Genomic DNA, 27,838 nt, shown 5'->3' on the forward strand with positions numbered 1-27,838 from the left:
CTTTGAAATTCACTGAAAAAACCACAAGTTTCAAGCCAGTTATAGTTAGGAATTCGCATTTAAAAAACCTTTGAAATTCACTGAAAAAAAACATAGGTTTCAGGGGCGTTATAGTCAGGTGGACATTTCACTCGTACAAAACCATAGAAATTCCCCCGTTCTAGTTAGTTCAGCTAACAATAACTCGCGCCCCCGTAATGCACTGCTGATAACGTCACATATTACATCACTCATGACATGGTCAGTGACATCACTGATGACATCTCAATATGATGATGCCGGAAAGAGACAGACCAAAATGCGTTGATCCCTTATTTTCTATGAGAAGTTAATTCTTAAACTACTGAGTATTGGAAGGATTAACTCTAGCAAATGCCTTGGTCTATGAATTGATGAAGAACTAGGTTCCCCTCCTAATTAAACTACCTAGGGTGGATTTATGGGAACTAAAGAAATATGCTTAACACAACAGTTAACATGTACACAATGGACTATGCTTTATTTGAATCTTCTATATATGACAAGTTTTATGCACTTGCACCTTGTGTTTGAGGAAATCTGCATTGATTGTGCAGTAAAATAAAATATTATCTAACAAAAAAATATCATATATGCCCTGTATGTTATTTCAGCACGACTAGGATAGTCAAAAGGAAAACAATTAATGGAGACAATATTGAGCCATGCTGTATAGAACCAGAAATTTGCCAACTGGCTTAATCAATCCCGAAGGGCATCAGTTTTTCGTACAGGATTATCTCAGATGCTTTGGATCTCATCAGGGGTTCCTGGGTCCAGGAATGACAAAGGCATATTCTTTGTCAAGGAGACGTTTGGTTCATTGGTTTTGCTAAAGGGGCTCAAATCCTGTTTCGTATGTGTAAGAAAAGGGGCAACCCATTAACCCTGGGACCTGGGTAATCTAGTAATACATGAAAACAGTGGTCCCTAAAGGGGTAAGTGGAAACCTCTAGTTCCTTGGAGTGAGAAATGTTGACCATCAAGCAATTGGTTCTATTTCTCAATTGGACAATTTTATTAAAAAATGTTAACAAATAGAAAAAATCATTGCAGTTTTATACTTAGATTAATTTATAGGTAAGACGGTGATCCCAATAGACTGCTGTCAGTCAAAAAAGGTGTCTTTCTATATGAACAGGGAAAAGGAGCCACTCAGCCCTAAGTATCCAGGCTCCTTTCACTGATTGTTATGGAAAAGGCCCGCCTCTGCATAAAGTTGTCCCTCCTTCACCCCACACATACAGTGAAGTGTAAACAACAAGCTAGGCTGCGGGCAGGCACTGGAAAAAAGCATTGGAAAAGTCAATATGTCTCACTTTTGAGACGTGTTGGCTCTGCAAATGCCTTTTCTCCATGCGGTCATAAGCAGCTGGTAACCTTTAAAAGGGGTTCTGGTAATCTTTGGCTTGAATTCCAGTGAATGAGCTCATTTTCTCACAGGATTCGCTCAAACTCTTAAAGTCTTAGTTTCTCACTCATTCTCATCTATTCTCAGTCACTTATTCTCATTCACACTTGCTTTTACTTACCCTGAACCACTCAGTTTCACAGACTCAGGCAGTCTCACTCATTCTCACTCTGACCCACTCATTCTCACTTAGTCTGACTCTGTCCCACTCATTCTGATTCACTCAATCTCACTCTGACTCACTCAGTCTCACAAACTACCACTAATTATCACTCATTCAATCTCATTCAATATCGCTCATTCTCCATCAGTATCACTCATTCCCACTCCTTCTCAATCAGTCACAGTGATTCTCACTCTGATTCAACCAGTCTCACCTATTCTGTAACTCACTCAGACCGTGCCAATAAACTTTGGAGGACAAGGGGAATTCTGGTTCAGTATACAGACTCCTCTGAAATTGTATAGCATAGATAAGGGTATACTGTTCCGCACTGACTAATCAGACCCTCAATTGGGTTCTGGTAATAGTCACTGGGAATGTTACTCATGGGAGCGTGTGACTTCACCCACCCGAAGGTGGAACGCATGGCTCCTCGTTGGGCTGCCGCTGCAATCCCCAATGATCCCTGCAAGAGGACACTTTCCCGGAGATCTTTTAATAAATCGTCAAAGGAGGACTCGGAAAGTGAGTGTTTCCCAATCGGTAAGTGAGAAGATTGGAAAAAGTGGGTTAAAATCAACTATAGGACTAGGGAAGCTATCAATTTAATGGAATGCTCCCTGTGATACCATCTTCATATATTCTTCTGTTTTGATGGCGACATCTTGCTCTCTTGGACTTGGCGGATGCCTGAAGAGGAAGTCCGCAAGGTTCCTCAATTCTGGCTGGTACACCAGCTCCATCTGGTAGTGTTGCAGCTGGATTGCCTAGCGTTCAATTTTCAGTGGAGGGTGTGGAGCTATGCCTCAGAATAGCAGGATGAGCGGCTGGTGGTAGGTGACTACACAAAAGGTGTGCCCACTGATATAGAGGTGGAAATGGCCGCACACCCATTTGATTGCCAGCGCCTCTCTCTCGATCTGGGAATTTCGCACTTCCATAGGTGTGAGGGCTTTGCTGGCAAATGAAAGGGACACCCATAATCCTGGCTCCACCTCTTGAGTGATCACTGCTCCGAAGCCCACCAGACTAGCATCTACCAGTAGTTCTGGATTTCTTGTTGCATCAAAGTAACCCATGGTAGTTTTGCTGAGCAGTGCTTCCTTGACGTTCCAGAATGTGTCTTCTCTCGCCCCCACTTCCACGCAGCATTCTTTTGGTCAAGGCTTGGAGGGGTTCAGCCACTGTTGCTAGGTTGGGGATAAACAGTCTGCAGTAGGTGGCCATCCCTAGGAAGCTACATACTTTGGATACTGTGGCTGGGGCTTGCGCCTGTTGGATGGTGTGGGACTTGCATGGATCTACTTTTACTCCCTCCTGGTTAAACACAGCCAAAGAACTCGAGGTTTTGAAAAAAGGAACACTTGTCCTTGGGGAGGGTGATGCGGTGGTCAGACAATTGCTGCAGAGCTGCTCCAAGTTGTTTGTGGTGCTCTTTAATGGATGATGAGAGGATTAAGATGTCATTATTGATTTTTAACACCCCTTGCAAACCTGATAGTTTCTCGGACTGTATCTTGAAAAACCTTGGCGGCTGATGAGATACCGATGTACAGCTATTTGTATAGGCGCAATCCTATGTGTGTCGAGAGCGTTATTATGCAACGGCTGTCCTCCACTAGCCTTCATTGGTGGTATCCAGCGTTGTGGTCCAGCATGGAGAACCATCTTGGGCAGTTATGGTCAGCTATTATGTTGTCCTTCATGGGCGTTATGTGTCTCTTCCTTTTGATCACTTGGTTGGGTAGGTGCATGTCTATGTACAGCCGTATTTTGCCCAGCTGTTTTGGTTTCTCAGCAATCTCCATGGGTGAGACCCATGATGTTGGACCGGTGACCTTCTCTATTACCCCTGGTTGTTCAAGGTTGTGCAGCTCCTGTTCGACGAGGGGCTTCATGTGGAATGGTATTTGGTGGTGTCGGAGTGCCACTAGTTTGACTGATTTGTCAATGTGGAGTTTGACTGGAGGTCCCTTCAGGCATCAGAGTCCGGTAAAGAGTTGTGGAAACAGGTCTAGTGCCTCGTCTGTTTGAAGCGCTTTAACAGCATAAGCGAAGGTGACCAGGCCTAAATCTTCCCCAGTGTGGCTGCCCACCAATGTGTTGGCCTCTCTGTCGACCACATCGAATGTGGTTGTGACCTCTTAGTCTTCCGCTCTTAACTGGACGGTCATCTTGCCTTTTAGGGCAACAGTATTTGGCTTCTATATGTGAATATTTTGACGTTGGTTGGGGACAGCGGAGGGCACGGGTGAAGCAGTCGGTATTGTTGAATGCCCATCAAGTTGACAGATGCGCCGGTGTCGATCAGGGCCTTGGCACTGGATCCTGACACTTTGTTTATGCATGACTGTTGCGGGCGCATTTGTCACTTCATGTCACTAGCGAACGATATGAGGAAGCATTCATCATCATCGGGGGATGAGTCTTCCAGGTGGTAGCGTTGGCGTTGTGATGATTTGGACGTCTTCTGGGTTTCAGTGTCTTCTAGGTACATTTGCCGCAGGGACTTGGATGGTGGTAGTCTTCTCTGTGCACCTCTGCCTCTAGGCCCTCCTCTGCACGCGGTGGTGAAGTGATTGAGGGTGCAGCACTTGAAACAGATCTGTCCTTGGGCTGGGCACTCCTCCAGGTGATGCTCTCCTCAGTATCCACTTCGGGATCCAGGTGGTGCACTTGCCAGTTGCCATGTGCGGTTTCCTCTCCCGCATGTTCGGATTGCATCGGCGCATTCTGTCTTTACTGTAACGGGCCTTTCTGACTGTTGGGTGATGGCAATGTCCATCTCTGTTGCTCTGGTGTCTGATAGGCCATGTGATCGCGCCAGGACGAGGATGTCTTTCAGTGGGATTTTAGACTGGCGAAGGAGGAGGCTCCTTAGTGTCTTGTTTCTGCAGCCTTGTATCACTTGTGCTCTCACTTCCTTAGGCTGGTCGTCGGCCATGCATGATGCTGGCTAGTTCTCACTGGCATGTGTAGAAAGCCTCCATAGACCCCCCTTCTCTTTGGCAGGCTTGGCAGAGTTTGAAGCATTCATATTCCGATTTGAGTTGCTGGTCAAAATGTGCATCGAGGGCTCTGACAGCAGCGTTGAAGTCGTTGGACGCTCTTGTGTTTGGCAGGTATACAAAAAGTTTGTAAATCTCCTCACCTGCGATATGAAGCAGCAGTGATCTCTTTATCGTGCTGTCAGCTTCTCTGGTCGCAACAAAGTAGTTGTCTAGCCACCCAATCCAGATCTTCCATCGGAGAGAGGCGGTGGCTGGGTCAACGAGCTTGGTGAATGGTGGCAGTGCGCTGACCTGTGTGTGTTGTGGGGCTGCAGGCCGAGAGCAGAGAATGAGCAGAGGGCGTTACAGGGTGAAGTGTCCTCCTGGGTCACCCCTGGCATCACTCTCGCGGTGCTAGGGTTGTTACATCGGTCAGCTCTTAAGAGAGTACCCGGGAACAACCTGGTATTTTTGGCAAAGCAAACATACAATAGGCATACACAACTGAGGCGAAACTAAAGGAGTCTATGATTGAATGGCCAATAAGATTCGACAAACAGGTCTGCATTATCGCCTCATTCTCCCTCCACCATGACTGCCAGGGCAGCGTCCCAAACGTCACTGGGGAGGATGTGCCCTACTCACACAAGGAAAGACACAACAGAAACGGGCATCAAGGACATGCATTGCGAAAACAAGGGCCGTGGACCAAACTCCATCATGTTCAAGTCAGCGGAAAGTTGAAATGGAAAGTGCAGCGCACAAGTGTGCTCTGCAGGACTGGGGACCATGTGGAGAGCCTGTAGTTAGTCAATTTGTAATCATTTGGAACAGTTCCCAATTCTTGCCACACGGTGGCGGTGTTTCACAATCTACGAAAACGCGAGATCTGGTTCTTACCGAATTTAGCATATAATTCAGAAATGTTTCCACTTGAGAATAGGAGAATTGTTTCAAACAGAATAATACGATTTGTTTACTTTAGCATTGACTGTGGGATGTTAGTTTTCACAAAAGGGACAGCGCCCTGCATCTTCAGAACCTGAACCACAACACAGTCTTCAGATGAGGGACGGTCGAGGAAATTGACTAGGCCCATAGACGAGTCATGCCCCTAGAACATAAAAGAGGGAATGTATTAATATAGTATCAAGGAAATAACCTTAAATCTACAATCTGCTCAATCAACACATATGCTAAACCCAAATGTCAAAGTCACATGAAGAAACAACCATCCTCTCGTAGTTAACATGCACTTCTTCGTTCGTATTCCCACACATGTACAGATATATGTACGAACAAGGACACTTTGATGTCCGAAACGCGCCGTAAAGCTGCAAAAATAAAGACCTTAACTTGCCACGATACATTGGAGTCCGTGACTCTCTCTTCCTTCGCCGACTGGGAAGTGGGGAGAGCCTAAAACATTGATATATATATATCGCCTGTACATTAATCTGTTAAGGTGAAAACGATAGGTATTAGGTAGGAGTTCGAGGGGGGCCCTCAGAAATTAATCTGAATTATGCTGGCATCTGCCTGACTGTATTGCTAGGGCATGGATCTCGGAGTGTTCCTAAAGTTTCCGAATGGTGTTCCCTTATCCATCAGATATACGAATCGGAGCTCGGTTTGGCAAAGCAAGGGGCCCTTCTTCGTTGTTTAGATGTTCTTTTTCTATATCCATATTGATTAATTGGATACTGAAATGGTTTTACATAGGTTTATATGCCTGTATTGTAATATAATTTAATCTTTGGCAGTTTAATAATTAATTTATCTTTGAAATTCATTGCGAATTAATGTATGGATTTGTTAATCATAATTGTGCCTATTTTCTTTGAAGTCTACCCTGTATGAATTGTCATTATCTGTCCTACACTATGACCGATAAAATGTAATAAAAAATAAAAATGTAAAGAGCCCACAGAATTCCAGACGGAAGGCCAAAGCCAGGGCCCTCACCCCAACCCCCCCCCCCAACCCAGAGTGTGATATTGGCTCGAGTGTTTAACTTCTGAGATTCAGACGTCATACTATAGACCATAAGCAGAGCCGTGCCCGTTCGCTATGAAAATAACACAATCACATTCTTCCCAGATTTCACTATTAACATACAAAAACCAAGGTGCAGCTTTCTCGACGTCAAAAAAGCCCTCGGAGACAAAGAACTCAAATATGCCATGCTTTTCCCAGTTCAGTTAAGGGTGGAAGCAGAGGGGAAAGACCTGGTTCTTCTCCAGACCTGAAGAGACATGGGAATGGCTTGATGGCTGGCGGACAGTTGGAAACTCAAGCCTCTTCGGGAATAGGGAAAGACGTCTTGGAAAATGGCAAAAACGTACAAAGTCTCATCTGGAGAATAACACCTGTGTGGAAACAGAAACCACCAAAGACGAATAGCAAGAGAACTTGCCACACAGCCAGTTGGATATGTAATCCCAATCACACAGATCGCGACAACAAAGTAACCTAACAAGGGACGCGACAACAAAGTAACTTAACATGGGACATTGCACAGGCGGGGAAACTAGATCTGAATGCACACTTTAAAGAGTACTGTTTGATAAGAGTAGACACAGACAACAGAGTGTGTTTATTGTGAGTCAATGTATATCAGGTTATTATACCAATTGTATGGACATATGAAACTGGCACCGTGCCGATACAGTTCTTGGGCATGGGGTGGGGGGTTTTGGGGGACCTAGTCCCCTTAGTTCCAATTGGGTGGGACGACAGACCTGCTGCAATGTTGGGGAGGTGGGTAGTTCATGAACAGTCATGCAGGGAGGCAGGGTGGGGGGGGATGGGGTTTATCAACTTGCAAACAGAAGCCCAGACTGAATTTCCTGCAAAAGTTGGTGAGGGAAGAGGGGTACGTTTTATCAATAGCAATGTCACAACACATACAACCGCGACTATAGGACACACTGCAACAGCGAACTACACCAATGTGACAGGACATAAGAGAAAATCAACAATATATCTGCTATCACTATTTTACCACTGAAAGGGTGGGAATGGGCAAAGCCACATCTCCTATGGCACCAGACACTATGGAATCCTCCCTCCGATTGCTCTCCTGGAATGTTAATGGGCTAGGAGACAAATTGAAGAGAGGAGAGTGCTCCAATTTATCAAATGACACACCCCAGACATGATTCTCCTACAAGAGACCCACCTCGTAGGTAACACCTGTAGAGCATTGAATAGATGGGGATACACATTGGTTGCCCATACAGGGTTCACTTCAGAATCCAGAGATACTCCTGCGCAGACGCTTCCCCTTTATCGTAGGGTGGTCCTGGACAGATCCACAGAGTAGATATGCAGCAATAGCGGGCAAATGGGAGGGAAGACCATTTAATATCCTGTCTACATCCTGCCAGACCTGAGCAAACTCTTCCTTGAACTACCAGACAGTGATCTTCTATTAGGAGGAGACCTGAACATGACACTATGTGGACAGAAGGACCGAATACCCCGAAGGTGCCACTCCGGTGCAGGCTCCAGTCAGGCAGGCTTCCTAATGGCAATGGGACTGGCAGACCTCTGGAGAATGCACAATCCACACATCACAATTCACATTCCACTCAGGGGCACAAAAGAGTCAGTCACGAATAGCCCATATCCTAACTCTAGCAGACCAAGTACCTTGTTTCAAGGAAGTGCAACATGTCGCGTGAAGAATATCAGATCATTCCCCAATATGGGCTAACTACACTCTGGGTACAATAGTTTGAAAAACGATTACCTTAAATCCTTTGTATTTAAAACTTCCCCACATATGAAAGGGCCTGCCACAGACCACAGAGTAGTACTTCAGGGAAAGAGAGGGTTCTGTTGAGTCCCCACAGATTCTCTGGGAAGCATTTAAAACTGTAATTGTGGGCCATAAGAAGGACAAGAAGGCAACAGTGACAGAGCTAGAGAATGGCATACTAGCAGATATGGTCAACTCAGATAATGAGACTGCTAGACACACCCTGACTATAAAGTGGCAAGAATACAGAAACTTAGTGACGGAGGCAGCCAAAAGCGGACACGTGGAGATGCAAATCAAACTATGAGACAAGGGATAAAGCCAGAAAACTATTGGCATGGCCGGATAGACCCAAGCGAACGGACAAATGGGTGACGTTAATTAGGACAGACCATGGAGGGACCCTGAGAGACCCACATGAGACAGCTGAGGGGTTCACAACACACATCTATACTCGCCCACAGTATCCACCACAATCGACGACTCTAGAGAATTACTGACCAAAATTCCTCTCCCTACCCTCACCCCTGAAGATAAAGCCTTACTAGATAGCGACATTACAGATGATGAAATAATTGCTGTGATATGCAGTATACAATCCGTGAAAGCAAAGAGGCCAAGTGGCCTCCCAATAGAATTATATAAGCTCATTGCCTCAAAAAATACACCCTATCTGCGTCAGATGTATAAAGACAACAGGCATAAGGGGGTCCTGCCTAAAGATCAGAGATTGGCCTCCAAACAGTAATATACAAACAGGGCAAACCAGCTGAACGCTGCAGTTCCTATCAACCAATCTCACTGCTTAATGCGGTGGTTAACATTTTGGCCAAACTACTGGCAACTAGACTCCTACCAGTAATTACTAAACTTGTCCATCAGGACCAATCTGGCTTAATGCCAGGGAGAAACACAGCACGTCGCCTTCAGGGAGTGTTGGGAAGAACTGCGACAATCAAGGAGGATGCAGTGATATGGCCACATGGCATTTGACACCATTGAGTAGCCTTACCTATTTGCAGTCTTGGATCAAATGGGTATCGCCCCCAATACATGGAATGGCTCTGACCGCTATATGCAGAATTGCTTGCGCAAGTAGTGGTGAATGGCTGTACTTCGCAGATGTTTCCTCAGACGATGGACACAACAAGGGTGTCCCTTATCGCCATTGATCTGTGTATTAATGCTAAAACTTCTGCGACTTGGATAAGAGGAGATCCACTGATCTGAGGGCTGCACTGGACCGAGGATAGGTGGATAAAATCTCTTTATACCTCGATGACATACTACTATATGAGGTGTTGCCACACTCCTCCATAAGTAGGATTCTGCAAATCTTCACAAACATCAGAAAATACTCCGGTTATCCTATTAACTGGTCCACATCCGTACTATTTAGTCTTCATGACTCCACTCCAAAGCTGCCCCAGATTGGCATTGACAGTAGGAAAAGATAGCTTCCAATCCTCAGGGATCTTTGCCACAACATATCCAGACCTCTTCTATAAACACAATCTGGTAAGCCCCCTAACATGATTGTAAAACGACACATGGCACTAGAGATTTTTGCCACTGTCCCTGCTAGGCCGAACAGCCGTTTTTAAAATGATGGCATTGCTATGATTCCTATACATCCTGCAAAACACACCATTCCAGGTTCCTAAAACATGTTTTACCACCATAGAGAGTGAGATGGGAACCCTGCTGTGGGATGGAAAGCCCCCGTGCATAGCAATAAAGTAACTCACACAAGGATGGTATGAAGGAGGATCGCTTTACAGAATATCTAAAATGTATTATTGGGCTGCCCAACTGGCAGTGGTCAACCAGTGGGTACACCAATCATGCAATGACCAGGCATACCAGATGGATAGACTACAATGGGCCCAGAGGCTATAGACAAGCCCTAAACATCAAACCCTAAACATCAACATCTAAAGGGCCCAAAACAACAAACTAATAATCTCTGGCACCAAGTGACCAATAGGTTGGGATGGCGTAATAAAGTGACTCAATCTATACTCTTGTGGGAGACAGAAAGACTCGGTACACTAATTAAATGCCCAGGATTTGACAAATGGGACATGATTAGTATGTAAAGTTCTTACTTGTGTTCTTTCAGAATCTGCCATGCCACTTAAATTCTAGAAGTGGTTTTAGATGATTATGTGATTGTTTGCTTATAGAGGCAAGCAGCAATTAATTACATTTTGCTACTTTATGATATGAATGTAGAGAGCTTTCCTTCTTCTATTCACACAAAAAAAAAAAATCAGTAAAACTTTTGGAACAAAACTTATTCTGGATTTATTAGGAATTTTTCTGTTCTTTTGTTTTGTCTTGACCTAACCCATAAACCTCCAAGATTTTTGTGGAAGAAAATATGTTTTTGCAGGTTACTGATGGGTTCACTCCATACGTCGCCTCAGTACAGACTCTGCAAGTATCGGACTCGTGCAAAGCCTGTCTCGGTTTCTCTGTCAGAGTCCAAGGGATGTGTCGGTCATATTCACCAGGGTATCTCTATGAACAGTGCAAAGTATTCCAAGTGCAGTCATATGGAGGACTGTGCTTGAGGATAACTTTCTCCCTCTCAGCCGGTCTCACTCTCACACTGTATGGGACAACCCGAGTACTCCAAATAGGACAGAAACTGTATCCAAGACATTCAGAAGACAAAGTCACCAGGTTGTCTTGGAAACAGTACTTGGTATCTCAGGTACAGTCATCTGTTGGATGTATCGCTTCCGTGCAATGTTCTCAGTATGTCTATCTCAGACATAGCGCTCAGAGTGTTTCACACTACTCGACAATCTTTATGGGTGTCCCAATCAGAGTCGTCAGGATGTCACGGGCAGAATCATCATGGTGTCTTGGAAACCTTGGTTGACACCTCCTCCAGATCTCTCCATCCCAGAGACAGACCTGCAGGTGTCTCATGCCTTAGACTGAGTTTCATGGATTATTGGGCACAACTACCATGGTGTCTCAGGCACAGTCTTTATAGTGGTCCCATTCTGACTCTTCAGAGTGTCTCAGACCCAGGCACCAGCGTACTTTGAAAGCAGTCCTTGGTAGTTCAGGAATATTTGTCTTCTAGATGTCTCACTCCCAGGTGCAGTCCTCTGGAAATTATACTTTCAGCTTCAGGCACAGTCCTCATTCCGTGTGGGTCTCTATGAGAGATCTTGGGGTGTCTCAGTCATAATTACCAGGTTGACTCAGAAAGAGTCATGGGTTTCTTAGGCACATTCATCTCCTTGCTGTCTTACTCTAAGGAACTATACTCTAGGCAACGGTCATGCTTACCTTTGTATATATTGGCAAGGGAGAGAGCCTGGTTGTTCTATAAAAGATGTACTCCGCATCTCTTGCAACCTCTTTCATACCTTCCAAACCTTCTTGGTGCAATTGTGCTGTCATTCAGGTAAATTAAGGAGTATGACTTCTGCCTCACCAACTTCAAAGTTCACCAGCCGCCACTGCCCATTACCAATAGTTCTGAACTCTGAACTAAAAAGAGAAGATGATCAGTTCTCTAAGTAAAATTTACAGCACCCTAGAGCAGTGCCTTTGAGAGTGTCTACTGCCAGCCTGGTTTTCAAGATTTTGTGTGCAACCGAATCAAAGGAGGATGCTAGAACAAGTAATACAAAGTTCCTTGCTAATACAAAACTCACAGGTATGATTTGTCACAGGCCACTCCTTGCGAAATTACAGAAAAACACTGGTCCACCTACAATGGCAAACCTGAGACAGCACAGCGGAGGCACTCAAAGATCGTTCACTGCTGAAAAAGCATTCTATTGAGTTGAATGGGGCTAACTCTTACTGACTATGGAATAGGAGTGATGGAGCAGGGTTTGGCAAAAATGAAACCTGTTCGAATCGAGTACCCCCATAATACATACTAACAGTAAGTAGACGTAGTGAACCTAACGTGCACCCACATAAACACTGGGGAACTGCTTTGCGCATGCCAGAATTAACACATAATCACACAGTATTGTAATAACTGCTATGCTTTTGAAGAAACAGAAATTGCATGAATAGTCCACAAGCGCTTCAGTATTTGCAGGTCGCATTTCTGCTTTAAAAGTAATGATTAACGCCGCTTTTCGTATTAGATTTATGCCAGGTAACATTAACGGGAAGTAGTGAATAGTGGGAGATAAACAGTGATGGTTACATTATCAAATGATTAATAAATGTTAATTTCTATTTACTTTAGTGTACTCGATGAAGACGCCATCTTGTTTAACTTAGCTATGGTGGGAGGGGGAATTGTTAGGAGAGAGTTCACAAGCACTATTCGGTGTGGGTTTATGTCTCATGCGCCTATCTATTTTTGTGTTTTTTATGTACTGGATGTGCACACAGCGGTGGCACATCATGTGGCATCAAGGTGTTCCTGATGCTTAAATTTGTTTTTTACCTTGCTTTGCTTTTCTTTCCTAGGTACCTGATCAGGAGAGGTTACATCATGCAGCTGTAGCCAGATTTTGGGTGATACAGGTTACTGCCCGCCCTGATTGTTTGAGGGTATTTTAATTGGTTTTCACGTGCACATTACATTTTAGAGTTCTGGTCCTGACGAAGCGCCAACGACCCTTAAGGCGACGCAGGTGCGAAACATGTTGACCTATGTCTTTCCATACCCGGGCGTAGTATGCCATTGGGGCTAGATTTTATTTAGCAGTTGAGTCTGCTTGGGGTACACGATTCAGACAATTGCTGCATGTTTACCCTTTACGAATTTCTCTTAACACTTGCACGCACTTTTGTTTTCACCCTCATTGGACGCCCTACCCCACACACCCACATGCACCATCTGGCAGTCCTATAAAAGATCTCAGATAAAGAGACCCTTCGGGGGACCCGTGGGGAATTGCAGGGCCGGCCCCACGAGGAGCAACTGCCCGATGATGAAGCATGACACCCTATGGGGTGTGTGAGGGCAACAGAGGACACATAATGGTTTTTCCTTTTATCTGTGGGTCCCTTCACCTAGGATTTCTTCTTTCCCTTTTTCTTTTCTTTTTTCTTCTTTTAATACATGTTGACTTTTTGCACCTTATTGTATGTGTGACTTTTTGCACCCTACTTTTAGGAACAGTGTCCTCTTTGTGATATTAATGTAGATATAAGGAGCGTGGACACTGGACCTTGTATAAGCTCCTTGGTCCCCCCTCTTTTGTATAGTAATGATTTGTCACAGGGCACTCCATGCGAAATTACAGAAAAACACTGGTCCACCTACAATGGCAAACCTGAGACAGCACAGCGGAGGCACTCAAAGATCGTTCACTGCTGAAAAAACATTCTATTGAGTTGAATGGGGCTAACTCTTACTGACTATGGAATAGGAGTGATGGAGCAGGGTTTCGCAAAAATGAAACCTGTTCGAATCGAGTACCCCCATAATACATACTAACAGTAAGTAGACGTAGTGAACCTAACGTGCACCCACATAAACACTGGGGAACTGCTTTGCGCATGCCAGAATTAACACACAATCACACAGTATTGTAATAACTGCTATGCTTTTGAAGAAACAGAAATTGCATGAATAGTCCACAAGCGCTTCAGTATTTGTAGGTCGCATTTCTGCTTTAAAAGTAATGATTAACGCCGCTTTTCGTATTAGGTTTATGCCAGGTAACATTAACAGGAAGTAGTGAATAGTGGGAGATAAACAGTGATGGTTACATTATCAAATGATTAATAAATGTTCATTTCTATTTACTTTAGTGTACTCGATGAAGACGCCATCTTGTTCAACTTAGCTATGGTGGGAGGGGGAATTGTTAGGAGAGAGTTCATTCTGCGAAGAGGAGAAAAAGATGTGCTGTGCACCGCGGATGAAATGAAGAAGCTTAGGCTGACAGGAGAGAAGAAGGGAGATGAGTCGCTGTCCGTCGGTTTCCTGAGAGGCCTAGCTGTTCCTATCCTGTCCTGTTCCTGTACAAATATGTTCCGTTTCAGGATTACCTTTTGGGGAACCTTCATCATCTCCTGGGTCCAGGGGGTGGTTTTTCCTACAGACGGATTGGTTTGTATTCAGCCTAGATCGTTCTCGGAATCTCAGCATTAACGTACTTGTCTCTAAATCTTTTGTCTCTCCACCCATCCACTCCGTCAACAATATATTGATATGCATTATTTTATTTGAACCTATTGTCTCTTCATCTATCCCTCCGTTAGGTATTATATCGTTTGGCATAATCATTTTGCTGAATCCTTTGTCTCTTTCTCTATCTACTCCTTCATTGCATAATGTCATTGCATAATGAGTCTGTATAAAATGCATTATTTCTCCTGTCATGAGATTCGATGTTTGTAATTGTGACCTGATGCAGATGAGCATTTACCTTGAATTCTGAGATAAAACCTCATTTATTAACCTTACCGAGAAACTGTAATTAATTTTGACAAATGGTTGGTGAGTATTTATCATTACCATCAACTATTCAACTAATTGGTCCATCGACCAAATAGAAGAAGAGTTGATATCAAGATTAGTCATTTAACGGAGGTCCTAGGAGATTTATAAAATAAATAAATGATGAACGAAAGAAATTGACACCAGCGCATCAGGGATACTGGGTGAATGTGTATGGGCCATTGTAGTGATTTATTGAGTATCGATCCAAGATCAATTATTGGTATTAGTGCTTGGTCAGGTGTGATTGGTCAAAGACCTTATCTCTAAAGTCCATTAGCAATATACTACAAAACAGTGCAGACCACTTACAGTGGCCTTATTCCAAAACCTTTCCCCATCCGTCAAGGTATGCGAGACAAGGTTCCCCTTATCACCCACTCTTTCTGATTGGCTCTTGAACCTTTGTCAGACACAATAAGGAAATTATTGAAGATCAAAAGGACAAACACAGCATTAGGCTAAGTATTCTTCCTATATGCCCATGACAGCTTACAAATGGTCACTGACCCTGAAAACGCACTGCATGCCCTGCTGTCATTGATAGAATCCTTTTAAAATGTTTTAGGCTACACAATGAATTGTAGGAAGTGCCAAGCTCTCCATATGTCCCGGTTAACCACCAGGGCACCAGAAAAAATTGCGGAATACAACGCTCAGATTATGCTGAAAAATTAGCTTATTTTTCCCAGAAAATTGTGGCAGCAAAAACCTTTAGTAAAGAACTGTACTCTACAATTAAAAAACTGGCTAACTACTGTGATCAAAAGAAAGTGGAAAACCGTTCTTAATATTTTTAACTCCTTTACTAGCTCCTTAAAATAGTTTCCACAGCTGCGCAAACCATCAAAATGGGTAAATCGGGGCTGGTGTACCCACTAGCTTCATCTTTCAGCGCTGCCAATGTTACTTTCCCATCTTTCGTGCCATTATTGACGGAACAAATGCATGAATTAATTCTCAACACCCATTTGAGGTCTCCATCGCATACCTGTCCTCCAGCTATCCGACACCCAGTTTCAGGTACTATAGCGGGTGTTTTAACTCCAATTATTAATTAAATGTTTAGGCAGGGTTCCTTCCCATCAAATATGAAAGTTGCTTCAGTTCTCCCACTGCTAAAGAAACCCCAGTTGGACCCTTTAGATGCTCACATTTATCGCCCTATTTCCCGGCTTTGCTTTACAGCCAGAATTGCAGAAAAAGCAATTAATAAAGAGCTTACCTTATTCCTGGAATCAAATGATCTACTGGATCATTCACAGTTTGGGTTTTGCAGCCAACACAATACCGAACTGGCACCAAGGAACTAAGGCCCTCGCTGGATGGGGGGTGGGTGGGTAGAACTCGGCAGCACTCATCCTTCTTGACCCTTCAGCGGCATTTGACACAGTCAATCATAAGATTCTGATTGACCGTGTTGAATCTCTGAATTTTCGTGGCTCAGCTCCATCATTACTAGCCTCCTTTCTTACAGACAGAATGCAGGCAGTGTCTTTGGATGGCTACTACTCAGATTCTTTTTCCCTCCCGTGTGTGGTTCCGCAGGGATCATCGATGAGCCCGAACCTGTTTAATCTCTACATGGCTCCGTTAGCTACATTGATTAGAAATTTGGGTTTTTCGGTTGTCTGCTATGCTGATGACATGCAAATTATTGTATCAGTTGCTTGCAACCACAGTCAGTGGCCACCTTCAGAAATTGCATGCAACAAGTTAACTGGATGACATGCAACTGCTTGAAGTTGAATTCTGGAAAAACAGGGGTGTTACTGCTGGGAAATAATATCTTGTTTGGTCACCAGATTGGTGGCCGGAGGAGCTGGGCTCCATTCCAACTCTTGTCACGAAGGTGAAAAATCTGATGGTGATTTTTGATAACCATCTGTCATTTGACCAACAGGTGAATGTCATTAGTTCAAGAAATCTTTTACATTAAAAGTTCTGAGAAAGAAGGAGGAGCCTAGCGCGCATCTAAGATGGTCGCGTGAGCACAGGGCTCCCCGGACCCTTTCTGCTCCTCGGAATATATCCTGAGATTATCCTGATTTGGTTTATGGAATCTGGGAGATGAAGACCAGCTGATCATATATCTCTTTTTAAAACTCTAATTGGACCTGGGAATCCTGAGTTGTCGTCGTCGGAACTTTTGGGACCCACCCGGCGGAGGTGGCCGGGGTGAAGGTGACCCGTGGGGCCGGGCTGCAATTGAACAACAGCGGCCTCAGCGCGGTGCCAGTTGCCGAGTCAGCGCTTTCGGTTTCGATTTTGGCCTTCAGGAGATCGGCTGGCGTGCGTGCTCAAGGTGGCGAGGTGCCTCCTGGGCCTCTGCCCGAAGCTTGCTTCCATCTGCTACTGGTGGGCCTGACGCCTCCGACCCCCACATCGGCAGTTTGTGGTCCTTTTGCTGGCGCCCGCACACCTTTTGATCGGAGGTCCCATTGAGAGACTGCGCTCGCATGGCGGGCAAAGGGGGTCCGGAGGGGCGCAGGACCAAGGCTTCTCTGCGCGGGGGAGCGGTCCAGAGCAACAACATGGACCGCTACACCCAGGGCAGGGGGCCCCCTGGCGCTACTGGCCTCTCCCCGGATGCTGCGGGGGGAGGCACGACCGTCTCTGCGGAACTTTCCCTGCAGGACATTATGGGCGCCATCGAGGGCATCAGGGAAACCATCGCGACGCAATATGAGGCCCTGGCCCGTAAGATCGACACTGTCGCAATCGATGTCACCCTGATTCGGGCCGACCTCTCCAAAACCAACGAGAAGGTCCAGGCCCTTGATACACGGACCTCCACCCTGGGTGCGGAGGTGTCGGATCTGCGGGCCGCGCTTGGGGACATTAGAGTGGTCAACGACCATATGGCCCGGCGGCTTGAGGACTTCGAGGGACGGGCCCGACGCAACAACGTCCGCATCATTGGTGTACCGGAGTCCTCAGACGGCCGCCCGGTGGACCTCGTGGTCGAGGAACTTATCCTGCAACAGCTGTCCCCGGCTGGCCTAAGTAAATTCTTCGCCGTGGAGCGGGCCCATCGAGTTCCGGGCGGCCGGCCGCGGCCGGGGGCCCCCCCGAGGCCTATCGTGGCTAAACTGTTCCACTACAGGGACCGCGACGCTATTCTGCAGGCTTCACGGACCCGTGGCCCGGTCCGCTACGAGAACTCGACCATCAATTTTTATCCGGACTTCACGCAACTGGTCCAGAAACAGCGGATGGGATTCCAAGGGGTGAAGCGCCGTCTCCGCGAGCTGGGCCTGAAGTATTCGATGATCTACCCGGCGAAACTCCGAGTGGAGCATGGAGAGCGGACAGCCTTTTTTGACTCTCCTGTGGCCGCAAGTGACTGGCTGGACTCGCTGCCGGACGGGGGTGGCCGGCCCGGGCCCTCTGGGGGCACCGCAGGTGACGGGTCCCCTTAGACTGACATTTGGTCCTTGCTTTTGCGGTTTTGCACTGTACAGTTGGGTCTTACTTCTTTTGCATACTGTGTCTTACCAGGACCCGTGAGGGGCGCAGGCGGGTTCGGGTCCCTTTCCTCCTCCGGGGTCTTTTTGTAGAATGGGGTTAGGGGGGCGACAGGCACACTGCAAGTTGGGGGGGGTCATTGGCCCGCAGGGGTGCAGGGTGGGGGGAGTTGGACTTGGGGTGGGGTTGGGGGGGAAGGGGGGTTGTTTTGTTGTGTGTTTTTTGTTTACAGGGCGAGGTATTGATTTTTGTCCATATTTGGGAACCGTGCTGCGGGCTGGGGGCCTCTTGATCTATTGGAGGGGATGGGGGGAGACGGGTTGAGGCTTATGTCATGGAACGTCAATGGGTTGGGGGATCGTATTAAGCGGGGTGTTGTACTGCAATATTTGCGTCGTGTGACTCCTGATGTGGTGTTTCTCCAGGAGACGCACTTGGTCGGCAATGTCTGCCATGCGATGAACAGGGGGGGATACCGCCTCGTAGCCCATTCTGGTTTCACAACAGGCTCCAGGGGGGTGGGCATTCTCCTGCGAACCTCCCTTCCGGTGGAGATCACGAGGATAGTCTCGGATGACAGAGGGCGCTATGTGTGTTTGATTGGGAGGTGGGAGGGGCAGCCCCTTACCCTGGTTTCGGTCTACGTCCCCCCGGGTCTCCAGAACTCCACCTTTACTGACTTGGGTCGAATGCTGCTTGACCTTCCGGACGGCCTCCTGCTCATGGGCGGGGACTTTAACTCTGTGGTTTCGGGTGAACTGGATCGTCACCCACCGAGGACCCTCCCCGCTGCCCAGTCATGGCTGGGTGGGATGTTGGAGACCTTCGGCTTGGTGGATAGTTGGAGACTAATGCATCCGACCCAGTGTCAGTTCACCTTTCATTCGGGGGCGCATGGGAGTCTCTCTAGGCTGGACTACTTCCTTATGCCCGCGGCGCAGACTGGTCGGATTCGAGAGGTCAGACACTTGGCGCGTGGTATCTCCGACCATTCTCCGCTGTGGCTTCTCTTTGACACCGGGTCGCGGTCTGCAGGGCGGGTAGCTCCTATTAACCCTTGGTACCTGCGGGACCCTGCGACTCGTGACAGCCTGGTTAGGGCCATGGACCAATACTTCAGTGAAAACGAGGGGTCGGTGTCGTCTGCGTTGTCCCTTTGGGAAGCCTTTAAAACTGTGATACGCGGACACGCCCTCGCCCAGATAGTGGTGGCCAAGAAGGTTAGGAGCGAGGCGGTGGTGAAGCTGGAGACTGACATCTCGGGGTTGGAGTCGGCCCTGGAGGCGAATGTTACTCCGGACGGGCTACATGCCCTTAGCCTGAAACAGTTCGAATATAGGTCCCTGGTCACTGACGCGGCCAAAACTATGTATAGGGAGCAGCAGGGCCGATTGTATGACGCGGGGGACAAGGCGGGAAAGTTGATCGCGTGGCTGGACAAAAAGGAGAGAGTGAATCGTGTGGTCCCCGAGTTGCGTGCTGCTGACGGTGTGTGTGTGACTGAGCCGGATGAGATTGTGGAATGTTTCGCTGACCACCTCCGGGCGGTGTACTCCCCGGTGACTGACAGGGATGAGGATGACTCTCGCCTCCTACTGAGAGATATTGCTCTGCCCGGCCTGTCCGTTGAGGACCGGGAGCGGCTGGACGCTCCCTTGTCGTCGGATGAAATAGCGACCGCGATCCGTTCCCTTCGCTCGGGCAAGGCTATGGGTCCTAACGGTCTGCCCATTGAACTATACAAATTGCGTCCTGATAAGCTTGCGCCCTTCCTCAGCCGCATGTTCCGCGACTCTCTCGCGGCGGGTTCCCTTCCGGCCGACCAGCGCTTGGCCACTATAGTCGTTATCCCCAAGGAGGGCAAGCCGCGAGACCGCTGTACTTCTTACCGGCCCATTTCACTGCTCAATGCGGAGCCCAAAATCCTGGCGAAAGTCCTGGCCAATCGATTGTTGAGTGTCGTGTGCGACCTTATTCATCCGGACCAATGCGGCTTTATCCCGCACCGCAACACCGCTCTTAACTTGCGGCGTCTTCACGGTGCCCTTGCCAGGGCGGAGTTCCTCTCCGAACCGGCCGTGCTGGTTTCTTTGGATGCCACGATGGCCTTTGATACTATTGAGTGGCCATTCCTCTGGGCCGTCTTGGATAAATTCGGCTTTGGAGAGGGATTTATTGGCTGGGTGAGGCTCCTTTACACGGGACCCATGGCTCAAGTGGTGGTGAATGGGCGGGTCTCTCGGCCCTTTGCCCTCGGCAGGGGCACGAGGCAGGGGTGCCCGTTGTCCCCGTTGCTTTTTGCTCTCGCCCTGGAGCCACTCGCTGCCTGGCTCCGTTGGGAGCCCTCGCTTAGAGGGATCCGGTGGGGCCCGGGCTTCGAAGATCGGGTCTCGCTGTATGCGGACGACATTCTCCTGTATCTCACCTCACCGCGGCAGTCACTCAACGTCCTCTTTGACGTTCTGACCTCCTTTGGGAACAATTCGGGTCTCACGATCAATTGGTCTAAATCCTGCGTTTATCCCATCTCTGGTGGTCCTCCTCTCCTGCCGCCTCGGCTCCCGATTCAGATATCTCTGAGCGGCTTTAAGTACCTGGGGATATACGTTTCGCTGGACCCGGTGGCTCGCTATGAGCAGAATCTCCTGCGTCCACTTCGGCGGCTGCGGGAGGACACGGCCCGGTGGTGCAGGCTCCCCCTGTCCCCGCTGGGTCGGGCCGCGCTGTTTAAAATGATGTCCCTTCCCAGGTTCCTCTATGCACTCCAGAACTCCTTCGATGTTATCCCAGTGGCCTACTTTCGGGAGGTGGAGAGTCTGCAGAGGAGACTGGTGTGGGACGGGCGGGCGCGTATTGCTCTTGCCAAGCTCACTCTCCCCTGGTATGACGGGGGCATCGCGCTTCCTGACATTCGCAGGTACTATTGGGCCTCGCAGCTATCTGCCATTAACCACGCCACGTATGCGCCCGGCTTGAATCCGGCGTATGAGATGGACAAGTACCTGCTTCCCGGCGGGAACTACAACAGGGCACTTTATTCCCGCCTGGCTGGCCGGACCCTTACGGGTCCTACTAAGATTGCGGTGCGGACCTGGAGGGCTGCCACTGCGGCCATGGGCTGGAGTGAGCGATTAACATGTGCTACTCCCTTGTTTGCTTCCGACCGCCTGGGTAGCTTGTGGACCACGAAGGGGTTTGACCAGTGGGACACGATTGGTATCAGCAAAGTGGGAGACCTGTGGCGCAAGGGCGCGGTAAAGACTTTTGCGGTGCTCCAGGCCGAATACGAGCTGACCGACAGGGAGTTTTTCCGCTACGCCCAGGTTCGACACGCCCTGCTCTCGGTCTTCGGGGAGGGGACCAAGATCCCTGTTTCCTCGCCCCTCGAGGACCGCATACTTGATGGACATGTCCCTGATAGTACTATTTCTTTAATTTATAAAAAATTAATTAATCACCGGGCGGACCTTCTTGTTCGCCTTCGGGAGGCTTGGACTGGGGACGGGGTGGAATTGGACGACGAAGATTGGCAGTCTGCACTGTCGTCCCCCAAGGAGGTTGCCATTCCGGCTCGTCTTCGGTTGGTACAGCTCAAGATTCTCCACCGGGTGTATGTGACGGGTCCGCGCTTGGTCTCGATGGGATTTTCCGGCGACGGGCTCTGTAAGCGAGGCTGTGGGCTCAGCGCCACCTTTCTTCATATCCTTTGGGAGTGCCGCGAGGTGGCGGACTACTGGCGCCGGGTCCACACGGTTATGGGACAGGTCACCGGGGTTGTGCTGCTGCCGGAGGTGCGTCGCTGTGTCCTGAATGTGTGGGAGCCCAATGACTACAGCGCGGCTCAGACTCGGTGGGCGGCCCTAGGGAACATGATTGCCAAGAGGGACATAGCGCAACTTTGGGGCGCTCAACGGCCGCCCACCGTGTCAGTATGGAAGGAGAATATGGACTGGTGTATGTTTAGGGAGAAGACTGTGTATGTGGCCCGTGGCAAGCCGGGGGCATGGGGTAGAATTTGGGGGCAATGGAACGCGTATCGCGGAGGCATCTGTACGCCCCCCCTGGTAGATACTGATATCGCCATGTCCCCCTGACCCTTGATGGCTCCTGGCGCCTTTTGGAACAACTACATATGGACGTTCATCTTCCTTGACCCCCTCCCCCCCCCCCCTCCGTCCCCGGCCTCCCGGTACTCCTCTCTTTAGCGGTTTGCTCAATTGTCCTGACTGGAGTTTCCCGGGGGGAGCCTGACCCGCACTGGTTTCCCTCATAACTCGCCTTATGTTGTGTATTGTTTGTCCTTTTGTTTTTGTGATTGTTGGACTTACGCTTCCTGTTCCTCGAGAACTATCTGGAGCCACTGCAGGGCAGTGCCCTGGGAACTGATTGTAGCTTTGATATGTGTAGATTTCCTTCTGTACCTAGCGGCCGGCCCGGGTGGTTGTAGGCCCGTACTTGTAACCGAATTATTGCTTAATAAAACTTTCTCAAAAAAAAAAAAAAAAAAAAAAGTTCTGAGAAAGATTTTATCTTTTATTCCTTTGGAGCTGAAGAAACTAGTAGTAACTGAGCTCACGCTATGCAAAATAGATTATTGTAATTGTCTGTAAATAAATATACAGAAACGACTCCTTAGCAAACTACAAATTCTGCAGAACTCAACAACTCATCTATTGTTGGGAATACCTAGACAAAGCTCAGTGGCAAAGGATCTAGTGGGGCTTCACTGGCTGCCAGTTGATAAGAGGATAGACTTTAAGGCACTGTGCATCGCCTATAAGGCCTTAAATGGACTATTTTAAAAATAGACCGACCGGATATATTACCGCTAGGCCACTGCGATCATCCTCAGCAGCCAACCTTAAAGTGCCCAAGTTTGAAAAATGCGTGTGTGGGAGGGTAGAAGTTTTGTTAATGGCACACCCAAACGGTGGAATGCCCTACCCCTCAATTTAACCGCTTAACCACGGTTCGATTTCTGCCGCGGTGCGGCGGTTTAATTAGGCGGGCGGGGCCGCGTCGGCCAACGGACGTGTGCAGCACTACAGAGCTGGTGCTCGCGACAGCCATTGGCTGACAGAAGCAGCGAAGGGGTTAAAGATCAGCTCTTCGCTGTTAGTTTTTAGGAGGAATCTTAAGACCTGGCTTTTTAACTTATAGCTTTAAATTTAGTTGGCATAACCATCCCTCTGCTGTGCTACCAGCACCAAGACACCCTAGGTCATTCAAGCTCTTTATAAACTTATTTTCATTTCAAAGCCAGTATAAAAGAACATCCCATGGCCTGAATGCCCAAACATTCCAAATAGCTGCTCAATATAGCTCTGTAACAGATTGTGGTCAGTGATCTTCAAGGCCCAAAATGACATAGCATGATGGGCCCACCTCAACTTATGTATTTGCATAAAATATACAGAAGAGCCATATTATACCTATGTAATTGCCATGACTGACCCACAGTACTAGCCTGAACGGACAATGGCATCAAATAATTTGCATGAAGTGGCACATTCCAGTCTGAAATCACAAAGTACACACTCACTAACACACAACAGCCAGTGGATGACAAATGACTCACATACATACTTACTATTTTGCACAGACACTCTCACAATTGATCCACTTCCTACCTTGTATGGAAACTCCAACAATCTGGGTTCTGCTACAATGTGCGGCCTTAGATGGTGTCAAAGGCCTCACACTTCTCCACCCACACACACACAATGCTACCCCTGGCATTCATCAAGCCTGTCCTGCAGGCCACTCTTTGTTGAAAGGCCAGCAAAAAGAAAAGTAGCAATCATCAACCGAGATGAACTCACTACAGATGACATGCTCAAGTCCACTTCGAGAGCAGAATTTGCCCTACCAGAGTCATGTTGCCACCAAACGACTCAAAGGGCATAATCAGGCAGTTTGCAAACACCAAAGGCCTTTTGTGATTTATAAAATCCAACCTGTGATTCGGTAACACATTAGCAATATGCAATAAAAGATTTTTCTTGAAAACAGTTCATTAGTCCATGATGGTACCTTGTAGTTATAATTGTCTTTGAGGCTGATTGGAACACCATAGAGAAGCCCTTTGTTGTCCTGTTTCTTTGCATCCTGAAGCTGGGCCTCACACTCTGGAAGGAAATTGGTCAAGCAGTTCACATCTTTGTGCACTTCGAGGGCCTTAAAAAGATGAAGTTTCATCAGTATGTTACACAACAAGTCCATCAACACACCTTTAGTACTCTTAATAATACACACAGGCAAGAAGTCCCACAACCCAAGGGTTATGGCCTAATTACTTACCGATTGATAATCTTCATTACACTGGGCCCAAGTCTTTCCTCACTGTCCTACATCCCCATTAAAAGTTACTCCCATGATGCATTGTTTCATTCAGAGGAGCAAGAGGCGTGGGGGGGAGGGGTGTTAAACCTTGTTCGGAGCGCCACAGGGCAGACAAAGGCCACTAAGCCCCAACAGTTGTTGTTGAGGTCATTTGCCACTGGTGTCCTGGGCACAGGCCTTGGTTCTGCAAACGGGGACACCCTTTCTGCACTTGACTCTCAGAGTAGCGAGGTCGAACAGTCACAGGCTTCACAGGAAGGTAGCGTAGAAGACAAGAACTTAGAACTCAGTCAAACAACAGACACAACAACGTAGTGTTCAGCCCAGGGCTCATCTTTATGAAAAAAGCATTTTTAATTTCATCGAAGAACGAAATACTACACAATCCAGTTCATAGGTTATACAGCATTGTCATAAATTGCACTTTAACCATGAGACACTATACTTTACCGTAACAGTCCTCACCCCCTATGTGATGCAGATCCTGCTATTGCCATCCCCACTTAATTAGGGCATAGGGTCAAGAGCAGATCACTCAAAGGTTCTTAGGGGTGAAGTCTACAGCTCAGTTAAATGTCTTTAGCTGCTTTTTCACAAAAATACTTAAGAGGGTGCAACAGAGTTCCCCTTATGTCTCAGTCTCTCTCTTGTACTGAGGTGCAGCTTAGCCCCGCAGCTACTGGTTAGTTATTTGGCAGCCATCCGCGCTGTGACACAGCCATGGGTAGCATTCCTGGCCTCACGGGGTGGACTCATTGGGGTGTACTGATGTTAGTAGCACCTAGAAGGATAGATGGTACCCATAAGCAGGGATAGTGTAGCACTATGATATTTAGTTTCCCAGAACACATCTCGATACAATATGCAGGGCTTAGATCATTAATGGTTAACAGTGATTAAGATGTCAATATCAGGGTCAGCGAACAAGAAAGGAGAAGCTCAGAAAGGCAGTGTCACTCTCAAACCATCTCGGACCAAAACTTCAACTTGATGCGGGACTCCCGGTCACAACTGAAGACTTCACCAGTCACTGAGCCCACCATAGGCTGCTAAGTGACTCATAATGACACGCTCTGGTACAGTCCAATTTTCTCAGAACTGCAGAGGGAGACTGGGGGACCTCTTCAGAGCTCAGTTCACTCCTGGATCGCTCTCTCTGGATTGTCAGCTCTTCATGCTGGAAACATTTTGTGTCTCTCCTCCTCCAGGTCCAAGCATACTCCTTTCCTCTCTCAGCAGGCAGGTAGGCTTCTAGGCTCCTCACAGACTCACAGCACTTGCAGGAGAAAGTGTTGGCTTTAATTGATGTCCCTTTACCCCTGGGAGATTGGCTGTGAGACAGACACCAGCCCTGGGACTCATAGCAGCACTTCAACTACTCTGCAGAGCTCTGCCATACTTTGTTAACGATTTGGGACTGAAACAAAGGGGGGCTTGGATCCCACATATTCCAGAAAGGGGAGGTGAATCCACTTCTCATTCTTTGGAACTTATTTGGCTTTGTTCTTGTTGAAAAGCAATTTACAGGCTACTCTCCAGACAAAGCCTTTGGGCAGAGTGATCACTCATTCAGAAATGGGACTGGCCCAATCCAGGAGTGCTTATAACAAGTGCATAATGAAGTGTGAGATCCTGGGCACCTGGTTATCAACTTCCTGAAGTAGTAATCAGCTACAGACCAATGGGCAGGCCCTGTTTAGAAATTCTCTCACCTTGGAAAACAGGAGCTGCAGTCTTGACCCTCACCCCTACCGTCTACCAAATGGCAGTGCTCAGGAAGAACAAATCAGCAGCCCCTTGCTAACAAAGTCTTCTTGGAATTTCGAAGGGCAGCCCTGTCTCCATCCTCTTCACTTCAGTATCTGGGTCTCCATCATCCAGCTATTACAATGCAGACAATACACTTCTACTGTCTAAGGAAGCTATTCCCACCCTGGACCTGGTGCCATGCTACAACAAGGAACATCCAAAATGGATTCCACTGGCCTCAGTGCCAAGACTCTGAGAGCTATGGGATGCAATTTTGGTGCAAGGGGTATGTTAATAACATAGCAGCATCGTTTTAAACAGCAATTAATGCTTTATGGATTCTGATGACCACCGGAACATTGCTCTCGGGAACACACCGAAGACCCCCCCATCAATGTTTAAGTTATTGCATAACCAGCAATGGGGTATCTACTCCGGCAAATCACTTTCTGGCTTGGATTTTACTTGATTTAATATTGGCCCTTGCTATCTTCAGACAAACGTTTAACTTGAATGTTGAAATGGCGTTCTTTTCACTTGGGAATCACTTTATTTATTGTATGTGCTGTGCATTGGTAGGAATCTTGCAATATTTAAGCACAATGGATATTAAGTAATGAAACTAAATCTACTACTTATTAAGAATGATACTCAAGGTACAGTTTAAACCTTGCTCACTTGGACTCACCCTTTTATGCTATGTTATTGCAATTGGTTTTATTAAGCTCAACAAATCACTCCAGAAGAAGTATCCCGTTATACCGGCAGTATAGACTGGTACCAGAGGATCCCCAAAAAGGAAAGGTGGAGCCAAACAAATCAAAATAGCCAAGTTGTGATCAATTTTATTAAACAGAAACATTTTGACATAACCGAAAACGTGGAGTCAATTTATTCCAGTGATGGGTTCCTAAGTACAATAAAGAGTGGCCCCCGTATTGGGAGTAATGGATGTGGTGAGAGATCGTCAATGCCATATCGGCCAATCAAAAGGTTTTGTGAGCTGGTAGAACTTGTTTTTTTGCACCAAAGTATGTGCCCTCTCACCCCTCCAGCCCCCTCCCACAGCTTGCTGAACATGACACAAAGGTTTAAATATACATTCCCGCCTAATAGCCAATGCAAAAATTTCAAAATTTATTCTGCCATGGTCCTTGGGTGTAGACGACATACCAATTTAGGAGCTGCATTTTGCACTACCTGCAGCCGGGGCAGCAGTGCCTCATTAGTTGCTACAAGTAAGGCGTGCCCGTATGTTCAGGTGACTAGTGAGGAGGACCTGGATAATTGTTTTCATATAATGCAAAGGCATCCAGGTAAAGGCCTTCCTGAGCTTGCAAAGGAATTCCCACACAGGCCCTGCAAACAGCCAACACTTCAATTATCATGCTTAGCTTATAGTCCAACAAATGCCCAGATGTTTTGCCACCTTTTTGGGGCAAGGGTGACTGCCCAACTCAGCAGACTACCAGTCCTCTGTCCAGATCTCAGT

General features: G+C 47.3%; 1 protein-coding gene across 1 annotated transcript in view; it reads right to left on the bottom strand.

The window, feature by feature from the left end:
* Window positions 1-27,838, bottom strand: part of LOC146835079 (vitamin D3 hydroxylase-associated protein-like) — a 296,163-nt gene that overhangs the window by 165,368 nt on the left and 102,957 nt on the right. Inside the window, exons 3-4 of the mRNA XM_085602745.1 lie at window positions 24,289-24,432; window positions 5,563-5,696 (exon numbers count right to left, since the gene is read on the bottom strand). Of these exons, the coding sequence (XP_085458871.1) occupies window positions 5,563-5,696; window positions 24,289-24,432 (278 nt within the window). The remainder of the gene's footprint in view (window positions 1-5,562; window positions 5,697-24,288; window positions 24,433-27,838) is intronic.

This window comes from Triturus cristatus, chromosome 4_2 (genome assembly GCF_964204655.1).
Source record: "Triturus cristatus chromosome 4_2, aTriCri1.1, whole genome shotgun sequence".
Lineage (NCBI taxonomy): Eukaryota > Metazoa > Chordata > Amphibia > Caudata > Salamandridae > Triturus > Triturus cristatus.